The sequence below is a fragment of the Callorhinus ursinus genome, unplaced genomic scaffold, assembly GCF_003265705.2.
Source record: "Callorhinus ursinus isolate GAN/ISIS: 27379988/994484 unplaced genomic scaffold, GSC_fseal_2.0 scaffold26, whole genome shotgun sequence".
Lineage (NCBI taxonomy): Eukaryota > Metazoa > Chordata > Mammalia > Carnivora > Otariidae > Callorhinus > Callorhinus ursinus.
In genome coordinates this window covers 8,600,631-8,615,883 of record NW_027397088.1, presented here as the reverse complement: position 1 = coordinate 8,615,883, position 15,253 = coordinate 8,600,631, and the positions used below count along the sequence as shown (strand labels likewise).

The 15,253-nt window shown below is 43.0% G+C and overlaps 1 protein-coding gene across 1 annotated transcript in view; it reads right to left on the bottom strand.

Moving 5' to 3' along the window:
• The window catches only part of BMP6 (bone morphogenetic protein 6), a 160,246-nt gene that overhangs the window by 13,291 nt on the left and 131,702 nt on the right, over nt 1-15,253 (bottom strand). The window contains exons 3-4 of the mRNA XM_073877558.1: nt 1,287-1,435; nt 468-665 (exon numbers count right to left, since the gene is read on the bottom strand). Coding sequence (XP_073733659.1) covers nt 468-665; nt 1,287-1,435 — 347 coding nt within the window. The remainder of the gene's footprint in view (nt 1-467; nt 666-1,286; nt 1,436-15,253) is intronic.

The following is a 15,253-nucleotide window of genomic DNA, read 5'->3' as shown; positions in this document are numbered from 1 at the left end:
GTTCAACGAACCAACGAAATCCATCAGAGACGGTTGTTTGAGCAGACTTCCCATCACTTTCAGCCAAGAACACTGACCAATATGAGTCCATCTTACACAAATACACAAAATTTGTTTGTACAGCACAACCTCCCAGGCATAACACCACTAGAAGAACACCTAAGTGCTCTCAGGATCTTTACGTGAATGAAAGAGGAGTTGGAGAAATCTTATCGAATGGAAGGACGCTCTTCCAGAAAACCAGACACTTGGGATGTCTTCAGCCTGCAGACTCAGTCCCTGGAGAACAAAGGTCCCCTCTGACGGCCCTAAGAACCCTTCTAGATAGTTGGTGACGAGGCACCTGTGAGCCTTTGTATTTCTGGGCAGAAGCCATGCAAAGCTGACACCATCAGCACGTCCTTGTTCTCACTGAGGCCCACGCGCCCACCAGGCTTCCTGAAAACAGGGGCTCCACCCACACCTACCAGAAGCGCTGGAGCCCCGCGACACGTCCTGGGACTGGGTGGAGCGGTTGCGGTTCTGCTGTCGGCGCCGCCCGGGGGCCGACCTGGTGGTGCGCACGTGGACCTCGCTGACCTTGAAGAAGGCCACCATGAAGGGCTGCTTGTCGTAAGGGCCGTCTCTGCCCACCAGGCCTGCCGCTCGAGGGTTGACGGTGAGTCCTTGAATGCAAAGCACAGCACAGCTGTCTTTATTGGTTCTGACAGTTCCCTAGCTGCCCAAGCGCCCAGCACAGAGTGAGCATGAGGGAAGAGCATGCTCAGAGCAAAATCAAAACACTCCTTCTGAAGTTCTGTGAATCAAAGCAAGGCGTGGTGTGAACTCCCAGGCCTCTCAGTCCCGATGGACTTTTCCCTACACAACCATTCTTTCCACTTGTATGCCTCCCAACCAGCGAGGGAACAGACTTCACAGGCAGAGTGTACCCTGTCTGAGGACTGGTGTGGGGACCCTGAGCTGTGGAGCTTTGGTGCTGCAGGAGGAGGGGGCACTGGAAGGTTCTCGTGCAAACCTACCCCCCTACCCAACAGTCAGAACGTAGACTGGGCTCCCCCTGCCTCTGTGAGCCGTTTTCCCATGGTTGCCCCTGGAACCCAGACCACCTACTTATCTCCAAGTCCTTCTGGAGGCCTCTGGGAGAGATTTTGCTTTTCAGTAGCAGTTACGAGGGAACAGTAAGTGCGGTCATCCCGGAGCCGTGGTGTCCACTGGAAACCAGGGTTCTACCACAACTATTGCAAACCAAAGGGATGAACGCTGTTCGCCAATGTTGGCAAACTTACCATCCCGAGTCACCACGCTCAGCTGAAGCCCCATGTTGTGCTGCGGGGTCACGACCCACAGATTGCTAGTGGCTGTGATGTCAAATTCCAACCAGCCTTCTTCTGAGGCCCACACCATGCGGGTATCCAACAAAAATAGGTCAGAGTCTCTGAAAGAAAGAAAACATGGTGTGGTGAGTCGCGCACTGCCCTCTCAGCCCATCCGCTCTGTCCTGCCTTGGTGTTAGAATGAAAACGCCAGCTCAGATCGGGTCTACCCAGGAGGCATCACGCACAGTGCCCTGCTGCATGTCTGGCTCGTGGGACACCCGGGACACATGCATGACACGATCTGGAGAGGCATATGTGCTAGGGAACTTTCCAGAAATGAATTTTCTCCCAAGCATAGATGGATCCCTCAACTTTATCAAAGGCCTTGCTATGGTTGTGCATGCCGAGTCTTTCTTGGGTATAAGGAAGGAGGGAAGGGAGGGCAGGAGGAAGAAGGAAAATCGTATTGTTGCTTACTTTATGGCCAACTCTAAAAAGAGAGCAGTGGGTGAGGCATGAGGAAAAGGTTTAGGAAAATATTAAAATTAGGATTCATATGAACAACAACAAAAAAAGTGGCTTTGTTCATTTTTTTCTTTTTGTAAAATGAGGACCCGATAGTCTTCATATGTTAGTTCCTGTGAAATAAGGAGAAACAAGAAGCCACATCCTATTTGTAATCATCAGTTCCTTGCTTTTAATTAAGGCCTTTGAGCAGTCCATGCTGAGTGTGGGCTCCTTTCTCCTGTGGACGGGGTAGCTGTGGGTGGATGTTGAGTGATTCTAAAGTTCATCCCAGGGGCGCCTGGGTGGCTCAGTCGGTTGAGCATCTCTGTCTTCAGCTCAGGTCGTGATTCCAGGGTCCTGGGATCCAGCCCCACATCGGGCTCCCTGCTCAGCGGGAAGCCGCTTCGCCCTCTCCTCTCACCTGACGTGTGCTCTCTCTCAAATAAATAAATAAAATCTTTAAGAGAATAAATAAAAATGTGCAGTGTTAGCACACGTGGAACTTTCTAAAAAAAAAAGTTCATCCCAGCACAGCCATGAGCCATGGCCGGGCTTCTTGTAGGCAAACTTAGAATCCATTCCTTCCATTGGGCTCTACAGGGAGTAGTTTTACATATATACTCACATACACATATTTATTTATTAATATATATTTATATATAATTCATATTTTTTATATTTATATATGTGTAAAAAGATATGTATATTTTTTACAGTTCTCAACTAACATAACCCTAGGAGTTGTAAGAAGATGGAGTGAGGGTTTCTTCCCACTCCTGCACACATCGTGATAGAGCAGTGTTAGGGGATGGTCTCCTTCATGTATTTTTGGAATACTCTGAATCTGAGTTGACATCCCAGGGTCACTGACATGAAAATGGGTAGGAATTCCCGGGACAGGGCAGGGCACCATTTTGGCCATGGAAAGATTCAAATGCCCTTTTACAGGATAGAAAAATTACTAGAACACTGCATTTAAGATGAGCTTTACATATAGACACCGTACATTGAAACTGGTTATAGGGCGCCTGGGTGGCTCAGTCGGTTAAGCGTCTGCCTTCAGCTCAGGTTGTGATCCCAGGGTCCTGGGATCAAGTCCCGCATTGGGCTCCCTGCTCAGCGGGGAGTTTGCTTCTCTCTCTGCCTCCCCGCTCTGTCTCTCATGAATAAATGAATAAAATCTTAAAAAAGAAATTGGTTATAAGGCGCTTTCATGCATTTTGCTTTCCTTAAAACAACCCTGAGAGCTGGCAGAATATCATGATCCCCATTGTACGGCTGGGGAATCAGACTCAGACTTGAGCTTGCAGCCATGCGACCTCGGTCAAAAGCTAGTGAGAGCACTAGCTAGCGGAGAGAAGCCCGCCGCCTCAGTTTCTCATTCCAGCATGCTGCCGCTTGAGATTATTAAGAAAGACCACCTGTGGCAAGTGAATGCAATTTCTCTCTACCCCATCAGATACTTGTGAGGCCCGCGTTAAATGTCTCAGATGTCGGAGGGGAAACAATTTTTCCTGTTTACATGGCTTAGAGTTAGAGGCAGCTCTAGTGTCATCTTTTCCAAGCTTAAAACAGTAGGTACAGCGAAAAGGAGTTTACTCAGCTGCTGACCAGAGTGTGCAGGGGGCCACGGCGGAGGCCTGCCATGGGTAAAGTGCTCTCCAACGACGTGCATGTGTCATACCTCCTGTTGACAAACTACCCCCGGCACCGAGGTAACTGTGAGCAGGGAGGCAGGGGGTGTGCATGGAAAACAGCGAGAGGGGACTGCAAGTGCAAAGCTTTGAAGTGAAGATAGAAAAAGACATAAATTCTGGAAATTCAGAGAAGACCCTCATCCAGGAATAACACAGACACTGTGGGAAAAGTGGCCCCGGTCCCAAAGGCAGCCCGGGCATGTCTGCGTCGGAATGGCACCCTCTGGAATGAAGACATGGTGAGAATCCCAAGGCGCCAAGCTGCACCTGAGGGAAGGGGGTCACTGCTTATGGAGCTTGGGTGACGCACCTGGCAGATGATACTTGAAGACTTGTCACGAGGATGCAGAAAAATACAGTCCGAGATAGGAGTGTGGCAGAGCTGGTACAAAGAGCTAGAATGAGCTTTTTTTTTTTTTTTAAGATTTTATTTATTTATTTGAGAGACAGAGAATGAGAGAGATAGAGAGCATGAGAGAGAGGAGGGTCAGAGGGAGAAGCAGACTCCCCGCTGAGCAGGGAGCCCGATGCGGGACTCCATCCCGCAACTCCAGGATCATGACCTGAGCCAAAGGCAGTCGCTCAACCAACTGAGCCACCCAGGCGCCCTAGAATGAGCTTTTATTTGGAAAAAGTAGTGTTGATGAAAAAGGAAATGGGAGTCTATTACAAGAGAAAGTGCGGGCTGGGACAGAAGTCCATCGTCCCAAAAAGGAGAGAAACAGAGAGAAGGAAAAAAGGGCATGAATTAAAGGGGAAAACATGAATCCATTAAATTTTTTTTATTTTTAAAGATTTTATTTATTTATTTGACACAGAGAGAGAGACGGCGAGAGAGGGAACACAAGCAGGGGGAGTGGGAGAGGGGGAAGCAGGCTCCCCGCTGAGCAGGGAGCCCGATGCAGGGCTCGATCCCAGGACCCTGGGATCATGACCTGAACCGAAGGCAGATGCTTAACAACAGAGCCACCCAGGCGCCCCCCCTTTTTTTCATTTTTTATTTTTATTTTGGAAAACGTAAATCCAAAACTAAACTTGGGGTAAAAATGGAAGGCGCTAAGGAGGGCGCAATTGTGAAATGGAGGGAATGAAATCCACAGGGCAAGTGTGGACTCGTGGATGCGGGCAGCCTGGCTTTCTCTCCTGCCTGCTCCTCAGACACGCTGGGTCCCTGGGCAGCTGAGTTGTTTCCCCACCACCTTCCCTGACTGTGCAACGAGAAGAACGCTGGTCCTCACTGCCTAAGAGACCAGGGGCATACACAAACGCAGGCAGACAGCTGAGCCCAGAAAGATGAGAAAAAACTCTGTGGCTCACCAGCAGTGAGGCAGCCTCAAATTTTGATGTGTATGAAATCTAGGATGCTCAGGTCCATGGAAGGAAGAAGAGGTAGAGCATGCACTTAAAATAACTGGACAAAATAGAAGAGGAGCAACAAATATTTACTGTGTGCCTTCAATATGCGGGATGCACCAAGAGCCTCTCCTTTATTCCTTGGGGACCCCAAAAAGGCAGGTCCTACTACTATCTCTCTTCTACAGTTGAGGGCATGGAGCCTACAGAGGTTAGGTTTAGGAAGGTCGCACAGGTATTAAGTGGGGTGACCAGAACTTATAATCAGAGCCCACACTCTTAGCCACGACCTATCTAAACAGCAGAGTCCAGAAGAGCACAGGGCACAGGTTGAAAATCCTGAACAAGGGCTCAGAATAAGGTAAGGGATCAACTGCACTGTGCACAGATACCAACATCGGCTAAATACAGAACCACGTTAAGATACTCAGAACTGGCACGTGATCGGAAATCATGAGCAGGTTCTCCCATCAAGGCCAGGGTCAGAAGGGGTGAAAGGTATGTGCCGGAAGGGACCAAAGACAGCTGCTGCCTGCTGCTGGAACTCCCGTCACCTTCGCAGTCCTGCTCTACTCTTCCTCCCATGCAGAAGATTCTCTGTCTAGCCTGAGAACACTACCGACACGCATTCACACCGCCTGAGGAACTTAAAGAAACAAAAAAAGAATGACAGAATTACAGCTTTAGGGAACAAACTCATTGGCTCACCCTTGGTGCTTCCTTCCAATACATGAAAGTCAGTGAAATGGGTTGGGTCTGACCCACATCTGTTGACCTTGTCAATGACAGATAGCCTGCGTAGTCTCTTGACTGTGAAAGTGTAGCCGCCAGTAAGAGGCACCTGATTCTGCCATGTAAAAAAATAAAAAATAAAAAAAACAGGGGTTCCCTTCTAAATCTCACTTCAGCACCATCAAGATCTGTTGCTCTTATCTAAAACATGTGTCACCAGTGGATAAAGAATCTTAAGGTCTGGCCAAAGTGACCACCACGACAGGATTATTTGGATCTTCCTATTGGGATGACTGACATGCTCAAGTTAACATACCATGAAAGAAAATCCTGAAACCAGAGAGAGGATTTTGAAAGAATTTACTGCTTATTTTGTTCTCTATCGTCTCACAGAACCCCATGTTTCATGATGAATATGCATTCTATCTTCAGGAATACAATAATTTTATGTTCGGTGTTATCCCACTTGAGGGCATGAGTTCCCTCCTACTGTTATCTTCCTGGGAAAATTAAGTTGTTAACAATTAATAAGTCTAACAAGAGATTTCTAGAAAACCCAGAAGTTTCTAGCAAATTTCACGCTGGAGCTAGAGTTGACTGACCACCAAATCACTCATAAGACCTGCAGAACTGGTGTGTGTGGATAAAGTCACCCCATGTGGTCCCTCCCAACTCAAGCCTCCAAAGCACCTGCCCTTGCAGGTGATACTCCCATCACGCTGAGAGGTAGAAAGCACCTTGGCAAACACAGTGGGTCTTTTTCTTTTTCGCCCTTGGAGAAGAGCAGGAAGTACCCGAGCTCCTAGTGGCCAGCTTTGGTCTTTCCCGACAAATGGCACCCATTAAGGTCACACTGCCCTAGACAAAGTGCAGCTCTGCTTACTACTAACCACTTTCCTAGAAAGAACTGTTCTTGATAAAGTGGAATTTATATGTTGGAAGCAAACAGATTTATGAAATATTTGATATAGTGAGCCTGTGGTCTTGTTCCTTTATTTCTTTAGAACATCACTTCACCACTAATGGTACACTGAGATATAAAACAACATTCACAGAGTGATGAACTGACTTTATGCAATGAGGCAAACTGAAATTTCAAAGAGAATGGAAGTCAAAAGCCAATCATTTTAGAAAATTAGTAAAACAAGTGTTTTTAATTTCTTCTTACATATTGTATCATATATAGAGGATTATGTTTAAACATGTGCCACTAAAAGGATAGGAAAGAATAAGGTATTTGAAAATAGAGCACCACAAATCAGGGTAAGCTGCTACCCACACATGGATTTGAGTAAAGAGGGCAAGTGCACATTATTCTTAAATAATTAGCTAAGCTCTCGTTGATTTTATGCCACTTGATATTAACCAATTTCACCTCAAGGATTAGCAAGGTATACAGAGATGTTTCAAATATCAAAGACAACTTAGCTCTGTATGGAATACTTCATCTTCAACAAACAAATACAAATCACTCTGAGGACAGAATATGAACCTAGCTAGCCCTTACGTGGTGTTTCCTACACAGATGCTTTTAATTATGCTAACTCCTCACAACCACCATAAGAGATAAATACTATTCATGCCATCACAGGCTTACAGATAGGGAAATTGAGGCACAAAAAGGGTAAGTAGCTTGCTCATAGTCCTAGAGCCAGTAAGTACAGAGGGAGGAATTGAACCCAGGTATCTCGGCTCCAGTGTTGCACCCACATTCATCATCATAGCAGTGGTTCTCAAGTTCAGCCTATGTTGGAATCCCCTGGAGGACTTAGCACACAGACCGTTGGGCCCACCCCCAGAGTCCCTGGGGTGGGGGCTGAGAATTTGCAATTCTCAGGTTCCCAGGTGATGCTGCTGCTGGTCTGGGAACCACACCGTGAGAGCCACTGACCTACAGCATAGTCCTGCTCCCTTAAATATGACTAGTATTACCCTCACCTGGTTTTTAGACTTCAGGTTCAAAGCTAATTACTCTCAAGATTTCTTGCTCCTCTCCCTCAAATAGTACAAAGCAAGTGTAGAATGCTCCACAAGTAAATGTTTGATTGTCTTATGGATTGGTCTTACCCTCAGGGAGTTATCAAGTTAGACCAATAATCAGAATCACAAGTAAGATCAAGTCCAAAGCAGCAGTATTATTAGAAGGCCTGCTTCTCTGTGTCCAAGACAGGGAGGGAGGGAGAGAGCAGGTTACTTTATGCAAATTCACGGCTACCTAACCTGACCTCTTTGGCCACATAAACAAAACAATGTTCTCCCTCACTGGGAAACATGCCCTAGTGATCAAGCACAGATTGAGAAGTTCTTCACATTTTAAACATGTGCAAACGTTATGTTTTATTTTCATCGCCAGTCCTACATTTCCATATCCTGTACAATATGGGGAAACAGAACAGGAAAAATGCTGTTCATTTGGGACTTAAAAAAAAAAAAAAAGACATCTCCCAAGATAATCTTAGCTACCACCATGGCCGCCTCCCACAAGGCTGGACATCCTGATAAGATGCACGTAACTAAAGCAATGTGTTTCTGGGAATGCATACTAGAGAAGGCATAGTTTCCAGGAATAAAGATGGATTTTCTTTTCTCTTCCATGTTTACCAAGTGGGTAAACCGTCCCCAAACAACAGTTTCTCTTGCCCACCACTCCCTGACTCCTCCCCTCCCCCAAATGCAGCATTCTTTTGAGTGTATACACCTCTTTATGATAATCTTAATTCCTCTCTGCAATATTCTCTTCTACACTGTGCCTCTGTAAAGAACAGAACTTAGGCTAAGGAATAAGGTTTGGTAGCTGCTTGCACTTTTTGTTTTAATTTCAGGTAGATCATTCTAGGTATAACAGGACTTGAATAACGAGACAAGACTAACCAGTTACATAACCTGAGCTGTGGGTCAGTTGGAGTACCCCTTTTTTCAGGGGCAAAGGAACAAATACAGAAACACTCAATGCTTACCTGAGGCCCACACTGAGCGTGCCAGAGATTATCAAATCAGAAAGTAAGATTTCAGGAGTCGCTGAGGATCAAACTTGTGAAAGGCAGATATGGAAAGAGAAACAGGTGCAGCTGGGCACAGCGATAAGAGGCTCTGATTCCCTTCTGCCCCAACTACAATAAGGTTCTCCTCTCCTGGCTTTCTCAAATTTGCCCTTCTCTTCAAAAAAGAACACAGTCTCAGGTATCTCACTTATACCTCAGTGAAGATAAAGGTTCATGTTGCTTCACTCCAGCAAGCAGCACTGAAAATCCAACAGCATTTGTAGAGCAATCAATCCATAAGAAATGCTATTCTAAGGAAATTACTCTTCTAGATCCTGGAACGGGATCAACTGCCAGGTTCGGGTCTTGTTTCCCAAACTACACCATTTGGTTAATGGATCACATATCAACATTTGTGGAGATTCATTATAAAGATTTCAAAATAAAAATAATAAAAATCCTATGTTTCAAAGACATAGCCTTCTGGTTATGATGTATCACACTAACACTCCTGCTAAGGACAACTGAAAAAATAAACTTGTTTGTTGTCATCTTAGAGCAACCAACACAGTCAACACTTGATGGGTCAAGATCACAGAGAGAAGAAAAATACATGGAGGTGAGCCCTGCATTTGTCTCATCCTTGTATTGCTTTTTCATTTCAGGGGATTTGATCTTTCTTGGCATGATGCATGAGTATCAAACAGAAAGGAGCAGCAGCCTAGAGCTTGGAGTGATATCACTGGCTAGGAACAAAAATTGGAGCTTCAGGAAGCTTGGACCTGAAGGGCTAAGGTCCCAGGGGGAAAGGGGCTGCATAAAAGTGAACTCAGAAGTTTGGGTTCACTTCCTATAAGACCTTGCCTCTTCAAGTCCTGGCTGCCTTGAACTCCAACATTTCCATCTGAGAGATTTGCCAAATATTAGGCTGTGCATGCATGGAGTAGGAAGCTGAGAAAACAAGCAGAAAGAAACTGCTTAGAGGACAAAAAGCTAAGCAGAGTTTTTGGCAGTTTCTCAATGCTGGGGAGTTAAAAATTGGAGTTCAGAGCCCACCAAGGAAGAGAGAGGCTCTGGTAAACATCCTAGACCTTCAGCTGAGACCCCTAAACGGCTAAACTTTAGGAGAAAGGGAGAAACCAGAAACAGATAATCCTTAACAGATCCTTAAATACCCCAACTGGAACAAAAAAATGAGGCCATTGCCCTGCATTTTGTCTGCCTTCCAGAAGAAAATGAAATCCACTCTGGAAAGAGATAACAGTATCTATAAACATTTTGCATAGATAATGACCAGAATTTAATTAAAGAAATTATCAGGCATTCAAAGAAATAAAACCAAATGAGGAAAAATCAAGGGAACAAATAGATAATGGGAACAGACCCATAGGTGATCCAGGCAATGGAGTAATCAGACATGATCCTTGAATCTAGCCTTATATAAAAAGGATAATAAATCACAAGTGGGCTTGTTCCAGGGATGGGAGGTTGGTTTAATCATTGGAATCATTGGAAGAAATTATTTAATGTAGTATATCACATTAATACTTAGGGAAAAATATCAGAAATTTTTTAAATAAAATTCTGCACCAATTTCTAATATTAAAAACTCTTAGCAAGCTAGAAATAGAGAACTTTTTTTTAAAGATTTTATTTATTTATTTGAGAGAGAGAATGAGAGAGAGAGAGAGAGAGAGAGCATGAGAGGGGTTTGGGTCAGAGGGAGAAGCAGACTCCCTGCTGAGCAGGGAGCCCGATGCGGGACTCGATCCCGGGACTCCAGGATCATGACCTGAGCCGAAGGCAGTAGCTTAACCAACTGAGCCACCCAGGCACCCGAAATAGAGAACTTCTTTATTCTAGTAGAGTATCTACAAAAACATTTTTAGCAAACGTCATCCTTAATGTTAAAATCTTAAATCTTTCTTCTATTAGATTCAAAATCTGATATGGATTTCTAATCTGAGACAAAATTTTGAATCAAATTCAAAATTGTACTGGATGGGGCGCCTGGGTGGCTCAGTCGTTAAGCATCTGCCTTCGGCTCTGGTCATGATCCCAGGGTCCTGGGATTGAGCCCCGCATTGGGCTCTTTGCTCAGCGGGGAGTTTGCTTCTCCCTCTCCCACTCCGCCTGCTTGTGTTCTCTCTCTCACTGTCTTTCTCTGTCAAATAAATAAAATCTTTAAAAAAACAAAACAAAAAAACAAAAAAAAACCACCCAAAATTGTACTGGATGTCCAGTCAGCACAATAAAAGAAAAATAGAGGAAGAAAAAATATAATAATTATAAAAGAAGAAATAAAACTGATATTTATAGATATGATATTTATAGAAATTCCAAAATTTTGTACAAAAATTTGTTAGAATGACTATGTGAATTTGCAAGGTTGCTGGATATAAGAGCAATATACAAAAACCAATTGTATTTCTATATGTGAGCAAAAACAATTAGACACCGAAATTTTTAAAAGCTAAAAATACTATTTACAATAGCATAAAAAATCTTCAAAACCTGGAATATTCTAATGATCTATAATAATTCTAATGATCTATAAGTTAAAATATTCAAGACACAAAAAATTATAAAATATTATTCAGAAAAGTGAAAGAAAGCCTAAATAAATGCCACAGTCTTAGATTGGAACATTCTATATTAGCCAGAGTCAATTCTTCCCAAATTGATCTCTAGATTTAATGCAATTCCAATCAGAAACCCAGCAAATTTCTTCGCAGAAATTAAAATGCTGATTTTACAATTTATGTGGGAATGCAAGAAAGTCTCAAAATTTACACACCAGTTATCAAGCCTTCTTATAAAACAAAGAGAATGAAGAGTATAAGATTGGTACAAGAAAAAGTCAACCAATGGAACGGAATACAGGTCTTAGAACCAGACCCACACATACATGGTCACCTGATTTATGACAAAGATGCCACTGAAGTGCATGGAAAAAGGATAGTATTTTCAATAAATGATACTAGGTCAATTATGTATTTCTATTCTTACACAACTAGGCTATTTAATCTACTTCACTAGTTCACTTAGGATCTCAAATATCTACTACTCTAGTTAGCTCATTCTGCTGAGCTAAAAACTTTCATATCTCACTGCCTCTTGGGCGTCTACTCCTGTCTCAAACATGTCCAAACCTGAACTCATTCTCATTCCCCTTCCCTCACTTATTCCTGTGTTCTCTATCTCTGTGAATGGTTCAGAGGAACATGATCAAAAGAAAAATTCTGGCAAAATGTGTTTTTGCCCTTTGACAGTTATGTTCTCTCCTGAAACAATTACATTCTATCTGTAAAATAGGTCATAAATGGTGAACTTTGTCAAAAATTTAGCTTAAGCAATAATTCAGTCTGGGATTGTTCCCAGGGACTCTACTAACATAGCTTCTGGGTGACCTAAAGAAATCTCTCAGTTTCAAAATCTATCTCTAATGCAGCATTGCCCTGTTCCCTTGATTCAAAGATGCATTTCTTCACATCCTAAGGATAATGAAGTTAAAACATGTGAACTAAAAAAAGAAAAAGAGAAAGAATGCGAGGAAAAAAAAAACTTTGTTTCTAAACAGAGGAGTAGGTTGTGATATTGCTTACACCAGGAGGAATTGAATTTTAAATTTGGGAATTAATTCTCGCTCTACATGTCTTCCACAGACTGCACCATGATAGAATGCAGAAAAGTTATCATGTACACAGAAGACAGACCATCACCGCCAGCAATGCAAATGCCAAAACATATAGAGTAGAACATGGAATTTCAAAACTAGCAGGAGCAAGTGGGCTAATTCATGTACCAAATAGGCTATCTTTCAGACACTGAAAACATTTCTGGCTGGCTTTCAAGAGATGCTGTTTGACTTTGACTTCTAATTATATGAAATTCAATTAAGAACACTAAAAGAGTGTCTTTAACCAAATAAGAAATGTAGATGAAAATAGTATTCTTGAAAGGCCTCAGAATTGCACTATTAATCGGAAAGGTGCTATAAAAGTAAAGATCATGAGTACATGTTCTGAAAAGCAACATGCTACCACCATAAATATAGGTCAAAGGTATTCAGAGTAGCCTTTATGCTTCAAGCACGAAGACAGCTTAGTGTGTATGAATTGTGGGAGAACATGGTAAAGTCAATGGACCAATAGATAACACTCAGAATAACTAAAATACTTTCATATAAAATTTATTCTAGTCTTTTTTTTCATCCACACCCTTCCTCTAGAAAAGTTGCTAACAGGTGAATGATTGCTCAATAGATCAATAATAGAAAAGCCTGGTAAGTCAAAGAACCAGGGGCTGAATTCTAACTGACACATCTGCACCCCCAACAGAGCCATCTCATTGGACATCCACACAGAAACATCCTTGGGGTGTCTGCATCACAGCTAAGAGCCATCTCGTTGGACATCCACACAGAAGCATCCTTGGGGTGTCTGCATCACAGCTAAGAGCCATCTCGTTGGACATCCACACAGAAGCATCCTTGGGATGTCTGCATCACAGCTAAGAGCCATCTCGTTGGACATATACACAGAAGCATCCTCGGGGTGTCTGCATCACAGCTAAGCAGATGGAGATGAGAGACATGCCCTCAGGGGATTGCTTACCTCTTTCTGGCACTTCACCTTTATCTTGGGACTGACCCCATGTCATCGGGGTGACTTTTGGGAAACAGCAGACAACAATGCAGGCCTAATCTGGACTTGGCAAAATTCATATGTGCCATGTTCAATTCTCTAAAAGGTAACATGCCTGCCCTGCATATCTGATGGCGTCAGTGGTTAAATCCTAGTGAGGGAAGAGGTGAGAAGACTCTTTCCAAACTCTAAGTGCTATGCAAATGCCAATTTTTACCAGTGTCATCATAAAAATATAATGATTTATAACACCAGATATTAACACCCCGTGCTACTCTGATTTAACCGTACACGTTGGGTTACTGATCCAACTCTGCTCTATTGGGGTGCTCCAGATCTTTTCAGGACTTAGATTCTATCTCATGGCTTATTCTCAGGTTTTGAATAAAGAATCAAATGTTTCCCTGTTCTTAGTCAAAGCACCATCTATTCAGGTAGTCACTTTTTTGAACTTACCTGGTCCAGTGATTTCTTATCAGTAAGAGGAATATGTTTCTGCAGAATTCATAGCAATGGCCCATCTTCCAAGAATCTTTTCTGACCATGCCCTGGGTTAGGCTTCTTAGCTGCCTTTTATATCAAGAGGCCCAACACATAACTTCTGCCTTCGCTGAGGTATGACTCAGCATTGAAAAACCTGCCTTTTTGTATTTTTCTTTTTCAAGGAGGCCAACTATTTTTGCAAAACAAACATTTGTTAAATTAAGTTAATCCATCAGATACTACAAATTTCACTTACACACAGATTAGACAAATAAGTTTCTTTACAAGCCTGGAGGATCATTTTTAGCCAGGACACCCCAAGACGGTACAGATGGGGAGATCAAACCTTCCCCAGAAGGAGTCCTGCAGTTAAATCTGGAGGCCTCTGGAAGAACATCAGGAGACAGCGGGAGGCCTGGGCTCCTGGCCCACTGATAAGAAAAGAAAATCTCCTGTTGGCCAAACTGGAGCCCTTCAAAAGCATGAAATTCTCCCAATCCTCCCCGTATTTCCCCTTCCCTATGCACAAAAGTTAAACACACCCAATCGCCAAATACTCCTATCCTAGAAGGCAGAGAAATTACAAGTCTGCTTTGACAGAGTCATCAAAGGTTGGGACTGTTTGGGATTTTGTTTTCCAGACTCACTGCTGGCCTCGAGAAAGTATGACACCACCATCTTAAGCACAAGGCAGCTGTTCATCTTTGGCTGGAGTTCAATATAAACCTTACAAATGGTCTGCTAGCTCTATTTTTTAAATAATAATAATTTTGAAAAATCCCATAGTTACAGAAATCCCAATCTGGTGTTTTCACTATAAAGCCTTTCCTGCAGAACAGAGAAAACCATGTATTCCAAACAAATGTCTGAGCCAGAAATGTACTAGTAGGTTATTTCTACCAGATAAATACAGTGGACAGATAATTAGGCAGATTGAAAATCAATGGCTAAAGCAGGCCCAAGGAATCAACAGAGTATCAATTCTCTCTGAAATATCAAAAGACAAAAATCTACCAGCGAATCATTTATTATTCCAAAAGAGGCCCTTAATGGTTAAGTCACTGATGATGCTTTTATTTAGGGGTAAAAATCAGACATCAGAAAACCTTCCCTTCCTTCTGAAATGTTGGTCTGTTATAGCTACCACAGTGGCTATATTTTATTTTTAACTATCCCTACTAAGAACTCACATACAACCATCAGTGCATATATTCAACACCATGACGTGTCCTCAAAGCCTGGCATGTGTCTCCTTCTTCTCTGTTTCCCTCATTACACACTGGAATATGCACAAGGGCCAAATGTTGGCAATGCGCTCAAAATAAGCCTTTTATGGGGCAAGTTAATGTTCGTTATTATTTTAGTGTGCATATTTGTGGTAGAGCTTTACACACAAATCCATAAGTTCAGGAGAAACCAAAGTCATTCCTAAACCTTTGGACATCCTTGGGAAGTCAACAGACTTGCAAGACCAAAAGCAAGAATCTTGACTTGGGAGTATGAATCCAAAGCTGACAAATCCCTTGCAGAGTTTGTAG